The sequence below is a fragment of the Trichosurus vulpecula genome, chromosome 3 (assembly GCF_011100635.1).
Source record: "Trichosurus vulpecula isolate mTriVul1 chromosome 3, mTriVul1.pri, whole genome shotgun sequence".
NCBI classification, from domain to species: domain Eukaryota; kingdom Metazoa; phylum Chordata; class Mammalia; order Diprotodontia; family Phalangeridae; genus Trichosurus; species Trichosurus vulpecula.
In genome coordinates, this window is record NC_050575.1 from 265,185,737 (window position 1) to 265,211,172 (window position 25,436).

At 37.2% G+C, this 25,436-nt stretch overlaps 1 protein-coding gene across 1 annotated transcript in view; it reads left to right on the forward strand.

Moving 5' to 3' along the window:
• PLCB4 (phospholipase C beta 4) overlaps window positions 1-25,436 on the forward strand; it is a 159,558-nt gene that overhangs the window by 121,602 nt on the left and 12,520 nt on the right. The window contains exons 24-30 of the mRNA XM_036751602.1: window positions 987-1,075; window positions 3,089-3,239; window positions 7,321-7,370; window positions 7,526-7,591; window positions 14,385-14,500; window positions 18,227-18,302; window positions 20,061-20,236. Coding sequence (XP_036607497.1) covers window positions 987-1,075; window positions 3,089-3,239; window positions 7,321-7,370; window positions 7,526-7,591; window positions 14,385-14,500; window positions 18,227-18,302; window positions 20,061-20,236 — 724 coding nt within the window. The remainder of the gene's footprint in view (window positions 1-986; window positions 1,076-3,088; window positions 3,240-7,320; window positions 7,371-7,525; window positions 7,592-14,384; window positions 14,501-18,226; window positions 18,303-20,060; window positions 20,237-25,436) is intronic.

The following is a 25,436-nucleotide window of genomic DNA, read 5'->3' on the forward strand; positions in this document are numbered from 1 at the left end:
CTACTGCATTTCAGGCCACCACCAGTCATCTTGACTTTTGTCTTACCCCTGGACTTTGATTGACTCCAGAAGAGAGAGTGAAGCTGATGCTTTTGTGCAACTGTACCTCATGTAAATCCAATTCACAGGCAAGTCAGGATAGTCCTCTTCACAAATGAAGGACAAACAACAGCTTGGCACTAGATGTATGGGGTAGAAGACATAGAGAGGCAGATTTAGGATCAATGTAAGGAAAAACTTTCTAATAATTAAAATTTTATCAAATGAAATAGACTGCCTCACAATGTTGTGGGTACCTCCTCAATGGTGGGTATACAAGCAAAGGTTAGATGACCACTTGTTAGGTATGTTGTATATTCATGTTTGGGTCTCAGTCAACTCATTAAAATTCTGTAGATTCTCCTTAGCATATTTTAGTACTATTTTGGTTACAATTCCTGTTATTGGTAAATGTTTTCTCCTGAAATGAAAATAACAATAATATAAAAACATAAGGAGGGAGGTTAATTCCTGAAGATTGGGAGAAGAAAGTCACAAATTCCTAAAAATGACTTAAAATTGGAGAATTCAAAAGCTGCTTTTTTGTTAACTATCAAAAATCATATATCTAATAGTGTATTAATACTTCAGAGATGTCATGTGAAATACCTGCTGTTATTAGTCTCTTTAAATGCAGATTATAAGAAAGTAAATAGTGGAAGAAATGTTCATTGTTACTATACCATGAAACTAGATTTCAAAATTAAATTAAATGTTTGAGGAAAACATACTGGGAAATGGTATAGAGAATCACTAGGGAGATGTTCCCTTTTCCTTTTCTTGTTTCTTGGTGCATATTATAAGTTATTACAGCCTTGATAACTTTTCTAGGAAGAACAATCACATGAAACAAATGAACAAAAAGATTCATGATGAAGAGTCTTTCTTCAAGATTAATTGCATAATTATGAAAAATCTCAAGATTAACATGAGTACATTTCTTTCAGATATTGTGGATGCTTTGTCAGACCCAAAGAAATTTCTTTCTGTAATGGAAAAGAGGGCAGACCAAATGAGAGCAATGGGAATTGAAACTGTAAGTATTAATGATTAACACAACAGAGTTTATGATCTTGTTGGAGAATACGGCATAACACAAGAGAAAAAATTATCATATTAAGTTAACATGTTAAACCCGAACCCTCATGAAGACTTATATATCTGGACTTAAGTTTGAGACTTCTGGTAGTATGTCAAACATCTTAGCAAAAGAAGTATTTTTTGTTGATTGTTGTTGCCTTTTACATGAATTAACAATCAAGCATATGTTGAGCACCCATGCTTTCCTGTAAAAAAAATTCATCTCAATTTAACAAACATTTAAGTGCCTTTGTGCCAGGCGTTACACTTACATGGTGGGAATATGGAGAGTAGCCCTGAACATCAAGGACTTTACATTCTTCTGAGAGCCAGGATGGGGCAGGTGTTAGCCTTTATTAAACAGAATCATGCAAACCTGGAAAATTGGTAGCTTAATTTACATCTGGAGTCACTCACGATCAAGACCGATACCATTAGAAATGAAATTACATTTGTACCTATATCAGATTCTCACATGTATAGTTGTCCATCTTTCTTCTTTTTTGTTTTTTTTTTTTCAAATGAGAGTAATCATTTGATTGTTTTCTAATCTAAAATACTACATTATGAAGTGAAAAAAATGTATTGTAGTTTAAGAAAATATTAGAGGCAAATTTTCATGTTGTGGATAAAATGTACAATCAGTTCATTCTGTTGAATGACAACTAAAATTACATTTATTCATTTCTTTGCCCTTCTCACACCCTCTTCTCTCCTTCCCATGCATGAATATTTGTTTCAAGTCAAACAGAGCAAACCATTTTCTTCTGTCAGCACACTACAACTCGATGGCAACAGTAACTGTCCCACTTAGTGCTACTGAATACACATTCAGTGCTGTTGAGGTGGCTACATTTTCCTCTCTCTGCGGCTGGATCTTTTGCAGCAATGCTGATGCTTCTTACCAGCTAATCTTCTCCCTCATTAAGGGGAGAGGGGCTTGCATCTGGATGGAGAAGAGAAAAGTAGGGAGGTGCCAAAGAGAGAAGGGGGGGTGTCATAAGGCAGACAAATTCTCCACAGTAATAATAGCTGACAGGAAATATAGCAACACGTTAAGGTTTGCAAAGAGCTTCTCATCCACAATTGCATTTGAGCTTCATAAAAACCCCAAGAGACAAATACTACAGGGGTTATCCCCATTTTTGCAGATGGAGAAACTAAGAAATGAGAAGGTCCAAAGATTTGTCCATAGTTACACAGCCTATAAGTATGAGATACGGGATTCAAATTTGGTATTCTCAAATTCATGTATAGCACATCTTCTCCTCTGTACAATGGATAAAGTGCCAGATTTGGAATCATAAAAACTAGATTCAAATCTCATACCTGTCTGACCTTGGACAAGTCCTCTTTAGTTCTCTGTGTTTCATCTTTAAAATAGCAAATTTGGATTAGTTGGCCTCCAAGATACTTTCAAGCTCTAAATCAGCAGTTATCAAAGTGTGGTCTGGGGACCCCTGGAGGTTATCTTCAGGTATGAGGTTTGAACTTAAGTATGAGGCATAAGCCCCTTCCAGGAGATTCTTCAAGGTCAAATTTATTTTCATAATAATACTAAGACACTTTATTTTAAAATGCACTATCATTATATATAACCCATATAAACAAAACTCTTTGGGAGGTCTTCAGTAATTTTTAAGTGTGTAAAAGGGTGCTAAGGACCAAAAAGCTTGCAAAGCAAAGCTCTGAACCATGATCCTTTTTGTGCTTTGTAGTATCCATCACCCTTTGTCTTCTCACTTTCAACCCATAGTAGAATATAATCTCCTTGAGGGCAGGAACTGTCAGGTGTTTTTTTAAGAGGGGACAGAGGTTTTATCTTTGTACACCCAGCACACAGAATGATGGCTTGAATATAATAGATGTTTAATCAATGTTTCTTTAATCAGATGGAATGACATCATATTAATATGTTTAAGCTTGAAGTGTCATTCTTGTGGGTCAAATATAAATGCCTATATTTCAGAGTGACATAGCTGATGTGCCAAATGACACTTCAAAGAATGACAAGAAAGGAAAAGCCAATAATGCTAAAGCCAACGTGACTCCTCAGAGCAGCTCTGAACTCAGACCAACCACCACTTCAGGTCTGGGAGCAGGGGTAGAAGGGAAGAAAGGTAAGATGAAATCATTCTGGGTATTTTTGGTGGCTACTTCTGAAGAGTACTTCTGTATAGTCTCTTAGAGACACTTATTCTGTCATTTTACAGGATCTCATAAATACTTAAAACATACATACACATTTGTTCCCATTTAGATTTGGCATTAGTTGTTAATTTTACCTCGTTTTTAAATGTTAACACTGTCTGGTCCAACATGGTTATGTTGACTTCCTTCTTTCCATGCTAGTTATGCTCACAACTCCTTCAAAATGCTTTAGACTCACTTGTCTCTTAAGAAATTAGACCATTACCCAGTATAATAGGATGAATAGGATGAGTGACCAAAAAATTCAGAACATAAGAGGAAGATGTATTTTTGGAAAGAAGATTATGTGTTCTGTTTTAGATATCTTTGAGTTTGAGGAGCTGACTAGACATGCAGGTAGAAATGACCAGAAGGAAATTGGGAGTGTCTAGCTTATAGTTGGAATTCTGATACTGGAGCTTTGGGAGAGAAATCAGGACTAAAGATATAGATGTAGGAATAACATATGTGGAGGTTTAACTGAACTTACCGATCAGTGAGATCACTAAGGAAAGAATATGTAGAAAAAGAAGAGGGCCAAGGAAGATGGTGAGAAAAAAGAGTATCTTCACTTGGTGTGTGAGCAAAGGAGAAGAGGAGGAGTCCCAAGTTGAATATCTTGAAGATAAAATAGTCCCAACTCATCATTTGGATAATGACCCAGAGTGGCTGAAATGCAATGGCATTGAAAGTCATTGAAGCTGTGAATTTTAAAGAACTGAGAGCCAATGAGTCAAATGGATCATCCACATGGATGTTGAAATTGTAGAGGATGGGGAGAGAGAACACTCTGAGCCAGATGCTGAAAAAGGCAAAGAGAGGTGGGAATATACACTAGAGATGAGTAGGTGATAACAGGAATGTGCAGAATTATACAGGGTGTTCCAAAAGTCTTTTGCACTTTTAAGTTCTTAATAGGTTAAATAGCTTAAAAGTACATGTTTCTGCACAGCTTATATAACCAGATGGCATGGACTTCAAAAAAAGAGAATTTGTTGAGTTATAACAATTAACCAATGGGGCACAAAGTAGCCTTGGAGACAAGCAGTATGTCTCTGGGTCTGCTCTGAGTGAATGAGAAGAATAGTTGCTTCCATTGGAAAAGTCTTTGAGAAAAGTGAGGGGTAGTGGGGGGAGACTCATATGTCAGTCAATACAAGAGCACTTGCTCTCTGGATCAGTGTCACGTTTTTTTCCTAAAAGTAGGAATCAGAAAATACTGCTTTGATAATATATATGTATATATGGTACAGTAGCATGAGGTTTACAAACCTCACTTGGAGTTTCGTAAGTTTCCAGAACAAGGGAGTAGGCAAAAGAAGCTCCCACACGACTCTCAAATTATCATTGAAGGATTACAACCTATTTTTAACACCTACATTGGCAAGAACAGAAACTATCCTGAAACCTTAAAAAATCAGAATACTCAGTTATTCTGCGTGACATGAAGAAAACAAGAAAATTCAGCTGGCAAAGGCCCTTTCTTCATCCTTAGCATTGGAAAATCTCTTACGCGTATAGGTCTGCTTTGGTAAGTAGGGCACAGAGAGAATTACTGATTCTTTGTTTTATGACTGAAGAACCCAAAGCATCTAAGGACCATCATTCAGAATGACATGATTATTACCTACTTCTGTAGTAATAGAGAATAATATAGAAGTATGAGGAGAGAGAGGGAAAGAACAAGTATTTAGTAAGTACCCACTTATGCACAAGCACTATAATAAATGCTTTACAAATATTATCTCATTTGTTCCTTACAACAACCCTAGGCTGTAGGTGTAATTATAATCCCCATTTTACAAGTGAGAAAACTGAGACAGATAGAGGTTAAGTGACTTGCCCAAGGTTCCACAGTTAGGAAGTATATGAGGCTGCATTTGGATCTAGGACTTCCTGACTCCAGGCCAAATAATCTGTTTGCTGCACCACCTAGTGTATCACTAAGGCAGTAAACACTACATCAATGATAATCGTGAATATGCCTATGTAGTTCTGTATCACAAAGTATGAGAGACTCTCCATAAAGAAGGTAGAAGAAGTATAACGTTTATTCAGACACCAGAGAACGTTACCCTATAACCAAATGTTCAGCTCCTACAGCCAGTTAACCCACTTCATCATAACAGCAAGGAACCCAAAACACAATATCACAACATGGAGCCTCGCCATCCCAAAACCTCTCTGACCTCCCATTGGGGTCTTCCCCAAAACAAACTCACAGTACAGCTAAGTTAGCCTGTTCAGTCCTAACCATCATGATGGCCATTAGCGGCCATTAGCAGCCATAACTGCTCTCTCTCCCTCTCTCTCTCTCTCTCCCTCCCTCTCTCTCTCTCTCTCTCTCTCTCTCAGCATTTCCTGTGACATAACTTCTTTTTCCTGTCAGGAAGCTCCTCCCACCACATGACTTAGGTTTCCTGTGATGTAAGCAGGCTACACGGCCTATTAATGGGTGGGAAAGATCTTCAAATATAAATTTCTATTACACCCAGCCAGCAAGACTCCTGCCTAGATAGTGCACTGAACCCCTACTTACCCTAGGATCTACATTAGGAGTTTGGGGGAGGGAGAGTGAGAGAGGGAGGAAGGGGAGTTTAAATGTTGTTTGTAGGCTTTGCTTTTTAGATCATTTGTTGATTATCCTTAAAGCTTAGTATTGAAAAGATAAGTCTCAGTGATTGAGGGCTCTGTTTGGGTATTTGTTTAATCAAGGTCTTATAGAATTAACACCAGAAGAACTGTCAGAATGAGGCAAATGGGTGATCATTCAACCCAACTTTCTATCAGACAGAAATTTAGATTATAAAAACATATACCATAGACTGCAAAAAAAGGAGAATTTTTTGACTGGTAGCAATTGAAAAGTGATCTTAAAGCAGTCCTGGGGCCCAAGAAGTAAGCTTGAGTAAGATATGGTTTTTGCCATCAGTAACAGTAGCCCTGTTAATATTGTATACTAAATATCCCTAACTTCCTTATGATAAACCATTATGACTTAAAATATCAAAATCGAAAAAACATTTCAGCCAGCTTAGTATTTTTTCCCTTTCTAGTCTTGCCAAAGCATACTGGTGGTATAACTGTGGCACATTAAACTAACTATGGACAAATGATAATGTTCTTCATCTACAGGTACATATAATAATCAGGTTCATGTCTCTTATAATGAATAAAACTGAGAAACATGGGCCTATGGATTTTTTCTTATCATCCCTAACCATACATGCCTCTTACTACAACATTCCTGGAAATCAGATATGGTATACCAATAGGATTACTTGAAACACTTAAACAGAAAGAGCTAAATTCTTTAAAGGAGGAACATGCAAAGGTACAATTTTTCCCCCTTTTGATAATGGAAATTAAATATGGTATATAGTGCCATTTAATTTTCCTGTTGATTTCATTTAGTACTCAAAAAAAAGAAGCAATGTTTGCTTCAAAAGAAAATCTACATGAAAACAGAACATAATTCTATTGTCTTGGAAGTCTCTTCTAGCTGCTGTTGCTATGGCAACACCTGGTCTAGCTCATCACCAAGACAGTGGGATGAGTTGATATATTTCTTTGGGAAATTCTAGGTCCCCGTTACAGTATCCCACTGTACATTGGTTCACTCGGCTTTTCTCTTATATATGAAAATCACTGGTAAAATGTCTAATTTAATTTTGTGAGCAGTGGAGCTTTTTGTGAGCTTTTGTTCTTTATGTGGTACTGAATTTGGGACAGTGCTCCAAGAATTCATGATGCAGTTATTGCTTTTTACCCTAAACAAGTAGGCTAGCACAAACATGCCTTAGAATGAAAAGGTAAAAATGCATATTTCTCTTAAGCATCCAGTTAAGTTGTTTTCCAATGGGAAGATGCTCATTTCCATTTTCATATTAAATATAAGATAAATGTTTAGATATCTGCCTTCATAAAGAGTATATGAAATTTTAATAGCCTAAACAACACTATGGCTAATTTTGTTTAATCTTAAAAATAAAATATCCTAATATTTTTTAGGTATTGAACTTATTCCTCAAGTGAGGATAGAAGACTTAAAACAAATGAAGGTAAAAGTGGCTTCATATTTTTATAAGACAAATTATAGTGTGCATGTTACCATAGCCCAAAGATGTTGATTTTTTGTTTTTTTACTTTGAGTCTAATTCAATCCCTATGGCTACAAAACTAATGTCAGTGGGTTTTTTTTCCTTCTCTCCAATAGGCTTACTTGAAACACTTAAAGAAACAACAGAAAGAGCTAAATTCTTTAAAGAAGAAACATGCAAAGGTACAATTTTTCCCCCTTCTGATAATGGGTAAAAACCTGGACTGTAAAACTGATTATATTGATTTATGGACAAATTAATTACATCCCCCAAACCACCTGACAAGTGTAAAGTAACTAGTATGAAGGCTTTTGGCCACATAGGTAATACTGAATTAGAATTCAGTTAATCATTGGTCATTATTTGCCAGCCATGTTTTAACAACAGCTTAGAGGAAAAAAAAAGAGAGAGAGAGAGGGTACAGTTATTGGTCTTTGCCCCTGGATGCCAAATTAAGACAGCATTTACAGCATGGTTTTTTTTCAGCAACATATAAACAACAGAGAATAACACCTACTAGTTATAGTAATGAATTAAATGAATTAAAACAGGGACTGACCTGGTAGAAGACTAAAGTAGGTTCCACAACTATCTTCTGCTCTTCCTCTTCACCCCCCACCCCACCAAGTATTTATGTTCATAGGATCATAGATCTTGAGCTTAAAAGGACCTAGACCATCTTATTGAGTCCCCTCACTTATGAGAAAATTGAGACCAAAGGTCACACAGATAGTAATCATCTCAGGCAAGATGTGAACTACTCCAGTGCCAGAGCTCTTTCCACAGTACTACCCCAAGTGCAAAAATTCCTTGTTGTGTATAGGAATTATTTTTGTAATCTCATTCCTTAAAACACTGTGTTAATCTGGTATTAAAATAATATAGAACCATTTTAGTGGGTTAAGATTTAATCTATGATTTTTCAAGTATAAGCCTTGCTATCTTAGAGAAATAATTACACAATCAGGATAGGACAAAGCATTTTGCCATAGCCATTTAACTGCTCCACCTAATGGATGTTTTAGGCTGCCTTAACCTTCACTGTCTGAGCAGAAGTCACAAACATTAATAAATCGAAGGAACCATGATGCTTATGTAGCTCAGTTCCCTCACTGAGCTTTTCAAATATGGTGTCGTTGTTAAAAAATTTACATATTTTCCTGATCCAATGTCTGCCCCACTCATACTCTAATGTCTCTGTGTCTAATTGCCATAAAGTTAATCTATCTCCAAAAACATGAGAAATTTATTTCCTTTAATAAGTCAGTCAGCAAAGCATTTATTAAGTGCTTGTTATTTTCTAGGCATTGTGCTAAGTGCTGGGAATGCAAAGGAAGGCAAAAATATTCTCTGCCCTTAAGAAGTTTATATTCTAATGAGGGAGACAACTTATAGATATCCTGGTAAATACAAGAAATATGCAGAGCATATGAAGATAATATGAAAGGGAAGCAAGAGTAGTTAGAGTGACTGGGAAAGGTCTCCTGAAGAAGGTGGGATTTGAGCTGGGTTTTAAAAGAAACCAGGGAAAACTAAGAGAAGGGGGTGATGATATAAAGGTATTAGGGATAACCAGTGCAAAGCCATGCAAAGCCAGGTGATGGAATATAGTTGGATCTTATAGTGCACGGAAAGATGTAAGATTTAAGAAGCCTGGAAAGTAGGAAGGGACCAGATAATGAAAAGCTTTGTAAACCAGAGGAGCCTTTATTTGCTAGAGGTAATAAGGAACTAATGGAACTTCTTGAGCAGGAGACGTGACATAAACCTATAGTTTACTTTTTTCCCCGATTAACAAATGTTAACAATTAACAAATTTCTTTCTCCATCTCCTACTTCCACTCCTTAAAACACAAAAGGAAAATAAATAGGAATAACAACATATGGTCAAACAAAACAAATTCTCACATTGGCCATATTCAAAACCATATGTCTCATTCTGCATATTAAGTCCATCATATCTCCATTGGAAGAAAAAACTTACCTTGGCAGTCGAGTGGAGGGTGAATTGTAGTAGAGAGAAACTTGAATCAGGACAACCAATAGAAGACTATTGTAGGAGTCTAAAAGATAAATGATGAGGTGCTGGAATAAGGAAGGATTGGGTCTGAATGAATGAGAAAGAGAAGACATATGTGAGATGTTATGAGGTTAGAAGTTATCAGTGAGGACAGACTTTTCATTGGAATGAAAAGATAAATAATTGCTACAAGTATTTCTAGACTGCAAAAATTTCATATTTCTAACTGAATTTCTGTAGTTAATGAGCATATTCCCATAAGAGATTCCCTAAACCAAAGCATTCCCTCATGCAAAGTGAGAACCTGAAAAAACCTTAGCATAAAAAGGCTAAGGTCTCTCACTGCATCCTGGGCCATCTCCAGTCATCCTGATCTATATCTGGCCACAGGACCCAGATGGCTCTGGAGGAGAAAGTGAGGCTGGTGACTTTGCACAGCCCTCCCTCACTCAAATCAGTCAACTGCAAGTCATGTCATCATCTCCCTGATGTCATGGTCATCTTTGAGAATGAAGGACAAAACCACAAACCAAAGTATGCTTTTGACCATGTTGTCATTTTCCATCCCAGCCTCTTTCCCTTCTATTACCCCTCATTCTCGAACTCTCATATATAGTGGGGTCCAGTGGAACAAGGACTAAACTTGAAAAACTGGGGGCCAAGTCCTACCTTATTAGCATTTTACCCTTGAGGAAGTCTGCCCTACTTTAACCCTGGCAGGTATGTGTGTGTGTCTGTGTGTGTATCTTAGGAGATAATATACATAGAAGTGCTTTTTAAACTGTAAAATATTATGTAAGTGGAAGAAGACAACATTACTGCTCTCTAGAATTCTGAAGGTTTATGTGCCACAGGTATATATGTAACAAATATTTCTACATATGCCTAGAAATAAGACTTTAGTATTAACCATAATAGCTGGCATTATATATCATTTTAATGTTTGCAAAGTGCTTTTACATACAGTTTTCCTTTGATCCTCACAACAATCCTGGGAGGTAGGAACTATTATCCTCCTCATTTTGTAGATGAGGAAACTGAGGCAAGTAGAGGTCAAGTGACTTGTCTTAGGGTCACACAGCTAATAAGTGTCTGAGGGGAGAATGGAACTGAGGTCTTACTGACTCCAGCTCTCTATCTACTGTGCCACCTAATTTCATTTGATATTTAAAGGAATCAAACGACTAATCCTTTGTTAAACAATGTAAGACTTTTGTAAAGTAAATTATCATCTCCTCCCATTTATATACTGATGGTAATTTGAGGGGGAAGAGCTTTTTCATGAAATTAAAATAATCATCCCAATTTTTAAAAAATAGTAAAAAGAAGAGTGTTCCCTTTATATTACTTATGACCTTGTCACCTATATTAATTCCCACCTTTAATAAAGTCCCAATTTCATGGATTTCTCAAAAGCCTAGATGGATTGTCTTTCGAATACTCTTTAAAGTTGGGCTACCGATGATTATTCTTGTTTCCTGTTTGTGTGGGAGGCTGGGTAGTTACTGAAATGGAACATCCCACCAGTCACTTCAGGCTTTTCTTGGGGCCATCAAGACTGTATCATTATCCTCACTGTCTGGTTCTTATATGGTTACTCACTAGGTTGACTTATGTACTCCCTGCTAAAGCTGACATTTTTCTCATGCAAAAGTATATTCTCCTCCCTTCCTCTTCTGCCCCCACACTGATTTCCATCAAATGGAACCCCTGTGCCTGGTCTTCAGCTTGGAATACAAATATACCCCAAGTTTGTCTTAAGCAGACAGCCTAGCAATTACAGAAAATCAAGTTTTATATTAAATGCTTGTTTTTAAAGTGTTGTCTCTCTAATCTAAAGCTTTGTTTAAAGGAGAAGAAAAACCTTAATAGTTATAAAACAAAAAAAGCAGCAACTGTTGGAGATTTCAAATAATCACTTTAAATGCTTTGAAAAGAAGCGTTTAAAATCGAAGTCAGAGAGGATAATAAAAATATCAAAAGCAGGAAACTGAAAACTAGATGAAACTAAAACAGTAATTTGTATGAAAATTTAGTCTTCTCCTTCCCTAAAATAAAGGGGAAACAGGCCAAAGGGGATAAATCAGGCTGTGGCCAAACCTTGCCTTTCTATAATGGAAAGAGTGAATGCCTCCCTTTTAGTCTATGCTAAAATGCTTTATTGCCACCATGAAACCTGAGGAGGTGTTACACCAAGGGCAGATATAAAACACACTCTTTCATCACCTCCAAATCATTCCAGATCCCCACCTACCTGCCCACACTCTCTTAATCTCCTTATATTCAGAGGTATTATTGGAATCCTAATAAAGCCACTCCCAGCCCCAACATTCTAACTTCCTTATGGGCCCCACTGAACAGCAAGCTAGCCACTGCCCTCAGATCCAAGTTACATATTTGGACAGGTGTATCCCCTTGTACTCAACCACAATCACATCATCCGTTTAGCCCAAGACAGGACCACGATATCTAACTATCTATGACCAGACAAGACCACAATAGCTAGTCAGTCAGAAAGCAGCATGACCAGGATATTTGCCCACCAAACCATAAAAGAGATCCCTCCCCATTACCTAATCCCTTAACAAACCTCTCCTGCCTTTTTAATATTCATAATTTCTGTTGTGTAATCAGCATTATTACACTATAAAATTGCCTGCCTTGCCTTATTAAGTTGCTGGTTCCTCCTGGAACCTAGCCCACTTCTGAGGGGCATCAATCCTCAATAAATGCCTTCACTTGGATTAGAGGTGGTCTGAGACTGCCTTCTTTGAGATGACCCCCACAACAAACTATGAAACTGCAACAGTATAAGTAGGAATCATTGTGCTTGGGAGGCTCACCTGGAATCAAGAAGATTTGAATTCAGATTTGATCTCAGACATTTACTAAGCTGTATGAGTCTGGGCTAATCACTTACCCTTTTTCTGCTTCATTTTCTTTGGGTGTAAAGTGGGGATCATAATAGCACCTACCTTCCTGAGTTGTTGTGATGATCAAATGAGATAATATTTGTGAAGCCCTTAGCACAGTGCCTGGAACTAGTAGGGGCTCAATAAATGCTCATTCCCTTCCCCACTTCTCCAGGACTAGTTGGGGGTGGAGTAAGCAATAGAATAAAGGGGTTGGAAGGAGATTATCTGGGAGTATGTGGGCTGGGTGGAGGCAATACTCCCAGGGCACCATGAGGTTTCTAGGCTGCTGCAGAACTAGCCACTGTTAGGGACATAGTTACGTGTGGTAAGCCTTAGGACAAAGATATGAATGCCAAAGGGAAGAATTAGATTCCAAGTGTTGTTGATGCCACCTTGGAACAAAGTCCAGATCATCTTGCCATAGTTATGACTATAGAGATAAAGAAATCAACCAGTAAATGTACCAGTTACTTAAATGAGATACACTCAGAGTCAAAGACAACCTGGGTTCAAGCCCCATCTCTGACACTCTGGGCAAGTCACTTAACCCCTCAGTGCCCCCAGGAAACTCTCTAAGACTAATCTGCAGAAAAGGTGCCATTGGCAGGAGTTTCCTCACTGAGAGTTCCCTCTATCAATGAAATCACAGGTTCAGTCTGGGGATAGGGGAAAAAACAGCAGTGGAAAATTGGTTTGAGAGCAATTCAAATGAAAGAGATGTAGGGATTTTAATTGACCAAAAACACAATATTAACCCAAAATATGACATACCTGGTTTTAGGCACTATATAAATATTTATTCCTTCTTCCCTTCTTGGGTAAGTAATAAATATATGAGGTAAGAAGATACACTACTAGGCACTGGTCAGCCCATATCTATATAAATGTATTCTGTGCCACGAACTACATTTTGAAAAGAAATATAGACAAACTAAGGTGTGGTAATTGGGTGATGAGGATACCTGGAATCTATATCATATAATATGTGGCTAAAGGAACTGGCAGTGTGTAGACGGGAGAAGACATAAAAGCACATGATGGCTGTCTTTGAATATCTGAAAGGCAAGAGAGAAAAGATTTATTATGCATTGCTTAAAGGGAGGGAAGAAGGAGGGAAGAAGAATGGAAGGAAGAAAGGAAGAAAAAGAATGGAGAAAAGGAAAGGAAGGAAAATGGAAGAGAAGGGAAGGGTGGATTTAAGTGCTCACTTATGCACCAAGCGCTATGCTAAGTGCTTTGCAAATATTACCACATTCAATCCTACAACTCTGGGAAGTAGGTACTGTTACTTTTTCCATTTTATAGTCAAGGAAACAGATGAACTGAAGTAAAGTGACTTGCCCAGGGTCACATAGCTAGAAGTATCTGAAACCAGATATGAATGCTAGTCTTCATGACTGCAGTCCCATCACTCTATGCACTATACTGCCTAGCTTCTCCAGATAAGTGTTTTATTGTTGTTGTTCAGTCATGTCAGACTCTATGTGACCTCATTTAGGCTTTTCTTGCCAAAGATACTGAAATGGTTTGCCATTTCCTTTTTTTAGCTCATTTTATAGATGAGGCAACTGACGCAAAAAAGGGTTACAGGACTTGCCCAGGGTCACACAGCTAGCAAGTGGCTAAGGCTGGATTGAACTCAGGTCTGCCTAACTCTAGGCCCAGCACTCTATCCACTGTGCCATGTAGCTGCCAATGTCTACATACATGGAAATTATAGAAGGAGGAGAGGTATCATTGAAGGTATCAGGAAAGACACCTCTTTATCCATAGGGGTTGGATGATAAATTGTTAGGGATTTTGTAGACAGGATTCCTTCATTGGATACTAGGTTGCACTTGCCATCCTATCCTGTAGCCCTCGGATTTTCCCTCAACATTAATTCCTTTGTTTGATAGAGCTCTGTGAAGCCAATGGAAAGAAAAGGTGTAGCCAGCCAAAGTTCTACAGGCAGGATATTGTTTCCAGAATTTCCTCATGCAGACCACTCTAGTGTCACCTTGAAAGTCCAAGCTACTAATTGTCTTGCTCTTTTTGTAGGAACACAGTACCATGCAGAAGTTACACTGTACACAAGTTGACAAAATTGTGGCTCAGTATGACAAGGAGAAGTTGTCTCATGAGAAAATCTTAGAGAAAGCAATGAAGAAGAAGGGGTAATGTTGTCTCCTTTTCTCCTCAAAAACCCAGATTTTTCTGTCTTGCTCAGGAAGAAAAGTCCCTTATTTAATTTTTTAGCACACCAGCTAACTGTTGACTTTGCAGAAGAGCTGTGTTCATATCCAGTTGTGAACTGTGTTCACATTCAGTTACACAGTTTTAGTCATTAAAACTCATTGCTGATTTGTTCTTTGAAAACGAGATACTCAGTCATTTAAGCACCATAATAACAGGTCATGGAGTCAGCAGGCTTTCCTAGGAAATCTTAAGGAGAATCTCACTAAAGGTGCTTTAAATTCTGTCTATTCAAGATAAAAGCTCCTAACATTTTTTCAATGCCTTTGCTACAAACAATGGAAACATCTTCTGATGCTGCTATGTGTTTCATTCTGGACCTTCTTTTGTGTTTCCCTGCCTTCTTCAACTGCCTGCTGATTCCTATAACCCTTCAAGTGAGGGATGGTAGGGAGTGTTTGGTGGAGGCTTTGCTTTCCACTTAAGTTTTTGCGGATAAACCCTTGGGTTTATTTCAGGTGATTTTAGAAAACTACAGTCATGCAAACATAATAAATAAGATCTTTTCACTTTGGAGTACCTGCTTCTTAAGTTCTGCTTCCCTAGATTTGATATAATGACATCAGTTTAACAAACATTAAGTACCTACACTGTGCTCTGCCTCGGGAATATGAGATAGAAAAAAGAAATAGTTCCTGCCCTCAGGGGACTAAAATTGTATGGCCTTGAAATGAACAAGTTTTGTAATTCATTTAAATTAAAGGGTAAATGGTTCTTATTTATAGGCACCTATAATTATGTGTACTGTTTTGATAGATAGTAGGATGTGCTAATTAGAAAAATCTCTCCTTGGCTACCTTCTTTAAGTGTACAATTATACTATATACATCAAAAATGTGTGATTTCACTAGCATGGAAACTCCCTCCAATGACAGATCAGATCACAAGCCCAGTTATGAATCCACTTGGCCATACTACCTCTCTAACAAATTAATGATATGCATAAATTAATAGATAACTGGTTTATTGTTGTTCAGGCATTTTTCAATCATGTCTGACTCTTATGACCCCATTTGAGGTATTTTTGGCAAAGATACTGGAGTGGTTTGCCATTTCCTTCTCCAACTCTTTTTACAGATGAAGAAACTGAAACAGACAGAATTAAGTGACTTTCCCAGGAACACACAGCTAGTAAGTGTCTGGGGCCAGTTTTGAACTCAGAAAGATAGGTCTTCCTGACTCCAGGCCTGGCACTCTACCCACTGTGCCACCTATCTTGCTACCCAAGATAACTTGTAGAACTGCTTAATCTGTACAGCCTGCCTTTATCACTCTTCTGCAAATAATTCCCCCAAGAGTGTATTATTTTCTGTCTGCATCGTTGAATCTAGATGGGGGTAGGGGGAAGAATCATTATCTCTAATATGATTTGAATTTATTTTCAACATCAGTTGAGCTAAAGCACTTGACGGTGTTCTTAATAAATAAGACACTATTGAATGAAATGGAAAAAATTAAAGTAGATTCAACACTACCTCTATAGAACTCTTTAAACCCCAACTATTGCTAAGCCTACACAGTATTAAGTGTAGGTAGGCTGCTCCTGCCCATAAGGAAGTCAAACATTAAGCCAGTTACCTTGATAATCCAAATGAAAGAAGAAGTTACGAGGGGAAAAATAAGTGATGTGGGCTTGGATGTCCAAACTGGATATCTATTTGGTTAAATTACCTGATGATAGATTAAAGTATAAATAAACCCTAAAGCTATTTACCTTCTTGACAAAACTGCTAAGTTTGATGGTCAGGGACAGCTCCTTAGTTACGGGAAATGTTTCAGGCAGAAAATTCTTCCAGAATTAATGGAAATTTTCCTATTAATTTAGTATCCTATCTGCACTCTCAACACTACAGGGACTGAAGAAAATTGCAAAGAGGAAGTACATCCAGCTACATTGAAGTTGTTGGCTGATTATACAAGAATTGTGTCTCATGTTGTGCATTAACCTTAGGGCATTCCACCAAGTACACCTGAATGTGGGGAGGGTGAACCCAGAACATGGAGGAAGACAGAAAATTCAAGAACATAAGAAACTCTTAACATGAATAGAAAATAGATGGCAAGATCAATTAACTATAATAAGGAAGAAGAGTTTTGCTCATGGATTGTTAATCATAAAGGAATTTCCCTGATTAGATATGTCGTATATACTTAGTAGCAATGGATGGATGATAGTATCAGTTAGAGACAAGTAAATTTAGTAATGCAGAACCAGGTAAAATTCAAGCACATTCGTTTTCAATGAACATCAAGTTAAGCAGAAAAAAAAGAATGAGAGGTTAAGATTTTTCCAATCAGTTGAGATCACAGTTTCTAGAATTCAATCAATTTATTCTAATTTAGGAGATACTATCTATTCAAAATGTGATGGACAGTCTAAAGAGGGATTCCCAACCTTGGGGTCCAAGGACTCCTCCCTCCCAAATTGTGGATAGATTTCAGAAGGTCTGTGAACTTGGATAGGAAAAATTCACCTTTATGTTCACTAACCTCTAATTGAAATTTAGCATTTCCTTTAATTATGATTTAAAAAAAATCATTCTGAGGTATCCACAGGTTTCACCAGACTATCAAATGGATCCAGCTCTCTCTTTCTCTCTCTCTCTCTCTCTCTCTCTCTCTCTCTCTCTCTCTCTCTCTCTTTCTCTCTCTCTCTCTCTCTCTCTTTCTCTCTCTCTCTCTCTCTCTCTCTCTCTCTCTCTCTCTCTCTCTCTCTCTCTCTCCCTACCTAAACCCCTGGGCCAAAGTAGTCATTCTACAAATATTTGTTGAGTGTCCATGTGCATGACACTATGGTAACCACAAAGAACACATAGTCCTTGTCCTTATAAGAAGTATAGTCTAGTAGGAAAGAGAAGAAATGTTCACAAATAACTATAATACAAGATTTAATGTGAAAATGTGATAAAATGGTCACTAAGAACTACATAAGTTCAGTGATTCAATATTGTGTCTTAAATCTCAGCAAATGCATCTGAAAAGGGATGGCTCATTTACCTCCCTAGGATCTGAGTCCAAGTTTGGCTATTCATGGAACAATATGTATATTCCAAGAGGAAAACCACTGTAATAAGAAATTATTTCAAAGCTAGTTCACTTAAGAACTTTAGATATGAAGGGGGAAGAAGATGACCAAGCCAGGCCAGGAACTGGAATAAATAATTATAAGCACATTTTTTGCTCAGAATAGAGAAGAAAAAATTATGCTAACACCAAATAAAATGCTGTATTTTTCCCATGTTGGACATTTTAAAGATAGATGCTGGCTTTAAAACCAAAGGAACATAAATAAAAATTCATTTCAAGACTGACAAGGCTTATTTGCCAATTTTCAGTCCAATGTGAGTTTTATTGGCAAAGTGCAAAAAAAAAGGAATAATAGGATCCAAAATGGAAACTCTCACAATGACAGACCCCTAAAAATGGAATAATTATTGGGTCTAAAGGCATCTCATTGTGAAGTGGTTAAATTGAATAATCATTATACCAATAATATTTGTAAGGTGTAATATATTACGGAAAAATGTTATTCACGTAAGCCATAACATTTCATGTTTGATGAACATATTGTATTCACTAGAAATCTTTTTAGCAAAAGCCAATTGGATGGAAAAATATATAACTTCTGGCAAATATTTCCTTTCTAGAGGAAGTAATTGTCTCGAAATGAAGAAAGAAACTGAAATTAAAATTCAGACATTAACATCAGATCATAAATCTAAGGTAAGAAAATACGCCAGTTTTGCCAGTGGGCATACACAGATGAGAATGAGGCCAGCAGAAGTTTATTTTTATAAAATGATACAAATGATGCATGCAGAATGATGGAACAAAAGAGCTTCTCTTGCTTATTTCACAGCTTGTTTGTTCTGAAAACTCTCCAAGCAGAAGGATACTTGATTTTCTATGAAAGTCATGCAAACAAATGGAGGAGTTATTTGAGACTTGTTCTACTTACCCAATCCCCACCCCAAAGTTGATCATTTAAATTAGTTTTGTTCTAGTGAAAAAGAACCTTTTTTTTTTCATTTTCCCAAAGAAAATTTTCTCTCATCTCTATATAATGACTACATTCCTCCAGTAATTTTCCTAGACAGACCTCAAGGTTTATGTGATGTTTGACATTATATTATTGACAACGAGATCAATCCATAGTCATTCAAACAGTACTGCTCCAGTGTAGGTCAGAGTGCATCAGAAGACTGGATCCACACACCTGAATTAGCATTCTCTAACCACCAAACCGAGGAACTTCATGTGCTTAGTTTGAGCAGAATGGAGATTTGAATCTTGAGTGCCTTAATTATTTTAGTTTTTCCTTCCTATCATTCTGGACCTAAAATATTGTCTGATCTGGCATTTTATAACAAAATACACTTGGATTTTCCAAGGTATTCATCAAAAGCAACCGTAAATGAGGGATAACCCAGTTTGTTGTTTATCAGTCGAAAGCACTAATGAAAGAATTCCCAATAAGTTTTCACTGCCACTGCCCCATTCAACTCCAACTTAATGAATACATTCAAGAATATTGAACAAAAATGGACCAACTTGGGGAAATCAGAGAAGAAATAGCCATAACGACTAGTAAGAGCCATGGTATGCTATCTCTGCGGCTTAATGGAACACTTGATTCAGATTGGCCCCTTTGAATAATCCTGACTTATTGTAATGGGGTGGGGGTCCCAGTAACAACCTGTAAACAATAATTTTCCCTCAAAAGTCTAATTTCTTGACTGGGAAGGGTCTAAGTTAATCACATTTATTACATCTGTAGAATTATTGGCAGAAGTATCTGTGATTTTATTGCAGTAAGGAAACTCCTTCTATCAATGCAGATTGGTGACTGCTATATAACAATTTATCATCTTAGAAAGTTGACTGGGACACTGGGACACTGTCATAAGTAGTACATGAATCTGACCACTGATAGCACAAGCTTCCTTTAAGTCTCAACCAAAATCCCACAATCTATAGGAAGCTCTGCCCAGTACCTCTTAATTCCAGTGCCTTCCCTCTTTTAATTATTTCCTATTTTTCTTGCATATAGTTTACTTTGTATGTATTAGTTTGCATATTGTCTCTCCCATTAGAGTGTAAGCTCCTTGAGGGCAGGAACTGTCTTTTGCCACTATTTGTATCCCCAACCCTTAGTTCAGTACCTGGCACATAATATGTGCTTAATAAATATTTATTGATTGAGTGAGTGAATAATCAACCCGGGTCTTCTAGAATCTAAGGCTACCCAGTATTCTATGCTGCTTCTTACCTTATGATTATTCAAACTAAATGAAAAGCCAAGAGGAATTTAGCTGTTCCCAAATGACCAAGAGAACAAGACACAAATATAGACCAAAAACAAACAATCCAAACCTCTCACAATTGCCATGGTACCTTCTTTCTGGAAATCCATCCTTGATCATAACTATCATAACTGATCCATGAGGATTCCAGTGGAACTCTCTCCTTTTCCTTGAACAGGTAAAAGAGATTGTAGCCCAGCATACCAAAGAGTGGTCAGAAATGATCAATACCCACAGTGCTGAGGAGCAAGAAATCCGGGATCTGCACCTCAGCCAGCAGTGTGATCTCCTGAAAAAACTACTGATCAGTGCTCATGAGCAGCAAACTCAGCAGCTGAAACTTTCCCATGACAGGTAAGTTTGAAGTCACAGCACAGGAAAATTACTCCCATGGTTGTACTTTATACTCAGGCTTCAGATTTTATTGATGAATTCAGGAAGCTGCATTGTACCCCTACTCTGGACATCCAGCCCCATACTGCCTTGGTTTGTTTGTTTTCAGAACAATGGATGGTCATTGAGTCAAGAGCATAGATTTATTATTTATTTCATATATTATATTATATGTATCATTTACTCATCGTGTTTGTTGATTACACATTGATTATATATTTATTTCATTCATTCCTTCAATAAATATTTATTAGCCATCATTGTCTACCAAAAACTGTGCAAGCGTCAGATGTGATTCCTTCCCTTTTAGGGAACTAAGGAGACAAAAATATACCCCTGAAAAGAGAAACAGAACAAATTAGTATATAATAAATATCATATGAATGGAATAAATAAGTTGCTAAGGAAGTTCAGAGGAAGGAAAAATCAATGTGAACTGCAACAGTCAGGAAGAGGCTCTAAAAAGGAGGTACACCATAACCTGGGCCATGAACAAAATGAGGATTTAGATTGACAGAGAGAAGAGGGAAATTTATGACAGACATATAAAGAGGAAGAAGACCAACTCCATCTTGGAGTAACTACCTTGGAGCAGTGAGGAAGAATGATTAGATTAGATGATTAGATGATTAGAATTAATGTGAGGAAAAGGAGAAAGAAAGAAGGAAGAGAGGAAGAGGAAGAAAAGGAGATAGCATTTATATAGTACTTTAGGGTTTGCAGTGTGCTTATAAATCTTAATGCATTTTAGTTTCCTGACAACTCTGGGAGGTAGGTGTTATCATTACCCCCATTTCACAGAGAAGGAACTGGAGCCATACAGAGAGGTTGGGTGATTTGCCCAAGGTCACACAGTTAGTAAGGGTCTGAAGCCAGATTTGAATTCAAACTGTGGGTGTTAAAAAATATAGTAACACTGTTGATTTTTTCTCACTGATAGTAATAGATACCTCTTTCCTTTGAAACCTATAAAAATATTTAGCCATTCCATGCAGAATTGGAACAATGTTGAGTAATTTGACTGTTCCTATTAGCAAGTAAAATCTCTCGTAGCTTAGGTGACTTTTCCTCAGTCAGGTTTTTGATGCAGGCAAATGGCACAAGTAAACTCCCTCTCTTGCAAACAAGGCCATAAACTTTAATATGTGTTCCAAGATGCCTCTTAGCACAACTTGGTTAGGATTCCCTTGATACTTTGATGAAGTTGTAAGTTTGTGCGTGTGTAGATGCTCACTCCATAAGTGCAGATTACAGCCCTTCAACATATTTTTATCCTAGGCAGCTCTGATCTGTGTTTTCCCAGAAATCTTTTAAAAGCAAGGCAAGGCAGCAAACATTTATTAGGCATTTACTGTATGCCAGGCACTGTGCTAAGAGAGCACCTACCCAATGGACTAAAGGCCTGCCTCTTGTTCTTTTAATATTGCAAAGGTACCTAAAAAGACTAAATATTCTCCATCAGGTATTCAAATGGCTAGATGGTCTGTCATTTCTTTCTCTGAACAAAGAAGTGTCAGAGAACATCAAAGACACTGGAAGAATTAAGTCAGTAAGAGATTGCATCGTTGATTTGTTAGTCCAATTCTTGCTTATCCCTGCTAATAGGATCTAATAGAACATGGATAGCCAAAATCTGTAGATTCTGAAAAACTTAGTTTATATAATTTTGCCTTCTTTCTCCACCAACTCTTTATCCTGGTTGCTAACAAATAGCTAAAATAATTTATTTGAGTTTCTCTTCCTTTGATTTACTCATAATATACTCAAAATAGCCAGAAAGCAGGAATCCAAAGAGGAAAGAAGAAAAAGAAACACAGATGATGCACAAATCAGATAACTCCCAAATGATTGAGTTGACACTGTTATCTACATCTCCTTCATATTATAATTACATTCTCATGCTGTGACTGCATTGACAAATGTGTGGTGAACTTTGTTTTCTGGTGTGTTTTTTTAACGTGATTAAACTGAGTACAGAATATTTTACACTACAAATAGTAACAGGGATGCTTTAAAATGAGTTTCTCGGTCTATTGATTTTGAACTATTTTGTAAGGAAATAAAACAGTTCATTGTTCTCTAGTCTCCCTTGGTAGCTCATTCTCATTTCAAGGAAATTAGAGAAAGTAGTTTTCTTGAAGTCCACGTGGATAAAGTCTTTTGATTTTGCCAGATCCTACCTTCTTCACATAATTGTGAAGTGCTAGAGGTGGGTGATTGTTAGTGTTTGTCTAGATGGCCAGTGTAGCCGCACTCACTGGGTCTCTCAAAAACCATAGGAAATGGTTACCAAATACATTCTTCTCCAGCAGAAATCACTTGGCTATTAATGATGCCAATGTCTGATTCAAATTAAATTTACATGTTTCTAATCACTATTTATTTTAAGCAATTATTAACAGTCATGACCTTTGCTACATTTTTAGGTTGTGTTAAACACATAATGCAACAGAGAGTGAGTGATATTTTATGCAGCTAATTCAAGACAAAAATAAAATCCCAAACCACCACTTATTTCTATTATCTTGATGTTTCAGTTGAACATTCTCATAATTATCCTCTACTCCATTTTACACAAAGAGACACAGTCATGTGAATTTTTTACCCTTTTTTGTATTTGCTCATTATTTGGGGTGAATACATATGAATGAACAAGACTTTCATGCCTTGAAAGAGTCATTCTTTCATCAGTTTGCACATCTTCTCCATGCATATAGATTGCAATCCATTGAGAATTGCCATGTTTGAAAAAATACATCTCCTGATATCAATTCTTCTGGGGATGAATGTTGAAGAACTTAACCCATACTCCAACTTTTTTTTTCTGACTAGGTCAACATGATATTTTATTTCTTGCTAAAGGAAAGGACAGGACCATAACATTCAAATATCCATGCTCCTCTTTTAAGCCAATAATGATTGACTAATGTGAACTCTTAAAACTGGATTAAGGATGGCACAGAGTTGAAAAACAAATGACAGATTATACAACGCTGGGAAAGGAAGATATAAATAAGGAGACTGATGATGGATATCTAGCAGGTCACAGAGCCCAAGTTTTGATTAGAACATTCTAGCAACAAATATTGCAAGTTGATCAAGCATTTTCCATTGTTCTGCCTAGAGATAGCATTCTTTCCCATGGAAATTTATTTTCCCAAAGTTTCTTCTAGTAAACAATAGTTAATCTACCATCAGGTCTTTTCATCCATTTCAAATTATCTTTAAGAAAAATACATTTATGCAGGCTTAAGGTTCTGATTCTACTTGAGCTTCCTTATCTTAGCTAGGGTGGTCCTTGGACAACACACATTGTGTTGCTAGTCCCATACCCAAAGCCTTTACAGCTTGGTAGGGAAAGGCCCTACCAAGGGGCAGGCACTGTGCTAAATGCTTTACAAATATCTCATTTGATCCTGTCAATGAGCTTGCAAAGTACTTTCTGTTATCCTCATTTTACAGTGGAGGAAAATGAGGCAGCAAAGGTTAAGTGACTTTCCCAGGGTCACATAGCTAGTAAGTATCTGAGGCCAGATTTGAACTCAACTCTTCCAGACTTCTGGTCTGGTGTTCTACCCCCTGCCTCTTGTAGGACCTAACAGAGCTCAAACTGACAACATAGGAGAACACAACTGCATGTCCATGCCACAGTGGGGTAAGTAGGACTTTAGGAAATTAAATTTAGCCCCTAGAAAATTTCATAGCTTAATGGTCTATCCCCTAATCCCACTTAAAGTATAAAATTTCCCTCTCCCTAGAATAGAAAAAAGTAATTTTTCTTAGTCTGTAAGAAATGTTCTTGATTCAATATGCAGAGAGCACCAGTAAGTATTCCGCTTTTGATTGTTGCTATGATACCAGGGTGTTTTTTTTTTCCTTTCCTGTTATTTTTAAGGTACTTCACAGAACAGGGTACTGCAAGTAAATTCTATATCTCTTGCGATCTTTCTGTACTTGAATGAATAAGAAATATAAGCCTCAAACAGTAAGTGTAATGGAAAAAGAAGCGATTTAAAACTAATTCTTCAGTGTCATCGGTCTTCACCTGAACAGCAGAAAAGCTCTGATTTCCCTTAAACTTGCATTCGTATCAGAAGTAGTATTACTTTTCCACACAACGATGAGCCACAAAACTTCTTTCAGAAATATGAGCTATTTTCACTTTAATAGTGTTTGTTGTTGCTTATGTCAATAAATTAGCATCACTGAATCTTACATAGTATGGAGAAAAGAACACTCATCTCAGCATCTGTAGTCCTAGATTATGGTCTTGGCTTTGACTCTTTCTAGTTGTATTCTCTTGAACAAGGTCAGTTATCCTCATTTTGTGTAGTACAGGAATAATAATACTTGGCCTTACTATCTCACAGGATCATCATGACAATTCAATTAGATAGTTTTGTTCAGACATTTTTAGTCCTGTCTGATTCTTTCAGATCGCACTTGGGTTATTCTTGGCAAAGATACTGGAGTGGTTTGCCATTTCCTTCTGCAGCTCATTTGAGAGATGAGAAATTGAGGCAAACAGAGTTAAGTGACTTGCCCAGGTTCACACAGCCAGTAAGCATCTAAGGCCAAATTAGAACTCAGGAAGATGAGAGGCCTGGCACTCTATCCACTGCATCATCTAGCTGCCCTGAATTAGATAATAGAATCATAGATTTAAAACCAGAAGGAAACTTAGATATTATCTAGTCATAGCCCCTCATTTTATTGGTTAGGAAACAAAGATCCAAAGAGGTTATGTGACCCAAGGTAACAAATGTGATAAATAACAGAGCATGATTTGAATCTTGGCCCTTTGACTCACAAATCATTGACATTTCTGCTATACTACATTAAGTGAAAGCACTCTAGAAACTATAAAGCACTTTTGCAAACATAGGCTAAGGATGAGGATAGCTCTTGGATGTGTGATTTTATTGATATAAGGACCTCCAGATGGAGAAACTCCCTGAACCAATGCAAGTTGGCATCTTCTTTGAAACTTGGAGCCTTAAACATCTCAGAGCACTGTGTTAAGTAACTTGCTCAGTGTCACACATTCACCATGTGGGACTTGAACCTAGGTAGATCTTCCTTGCTTTGAGATCAACTTTCTGCTGCCCGATACTGCTTCTCTAAGTGAACATGAGGTAGCATTATTTCTGTAGTGATAATA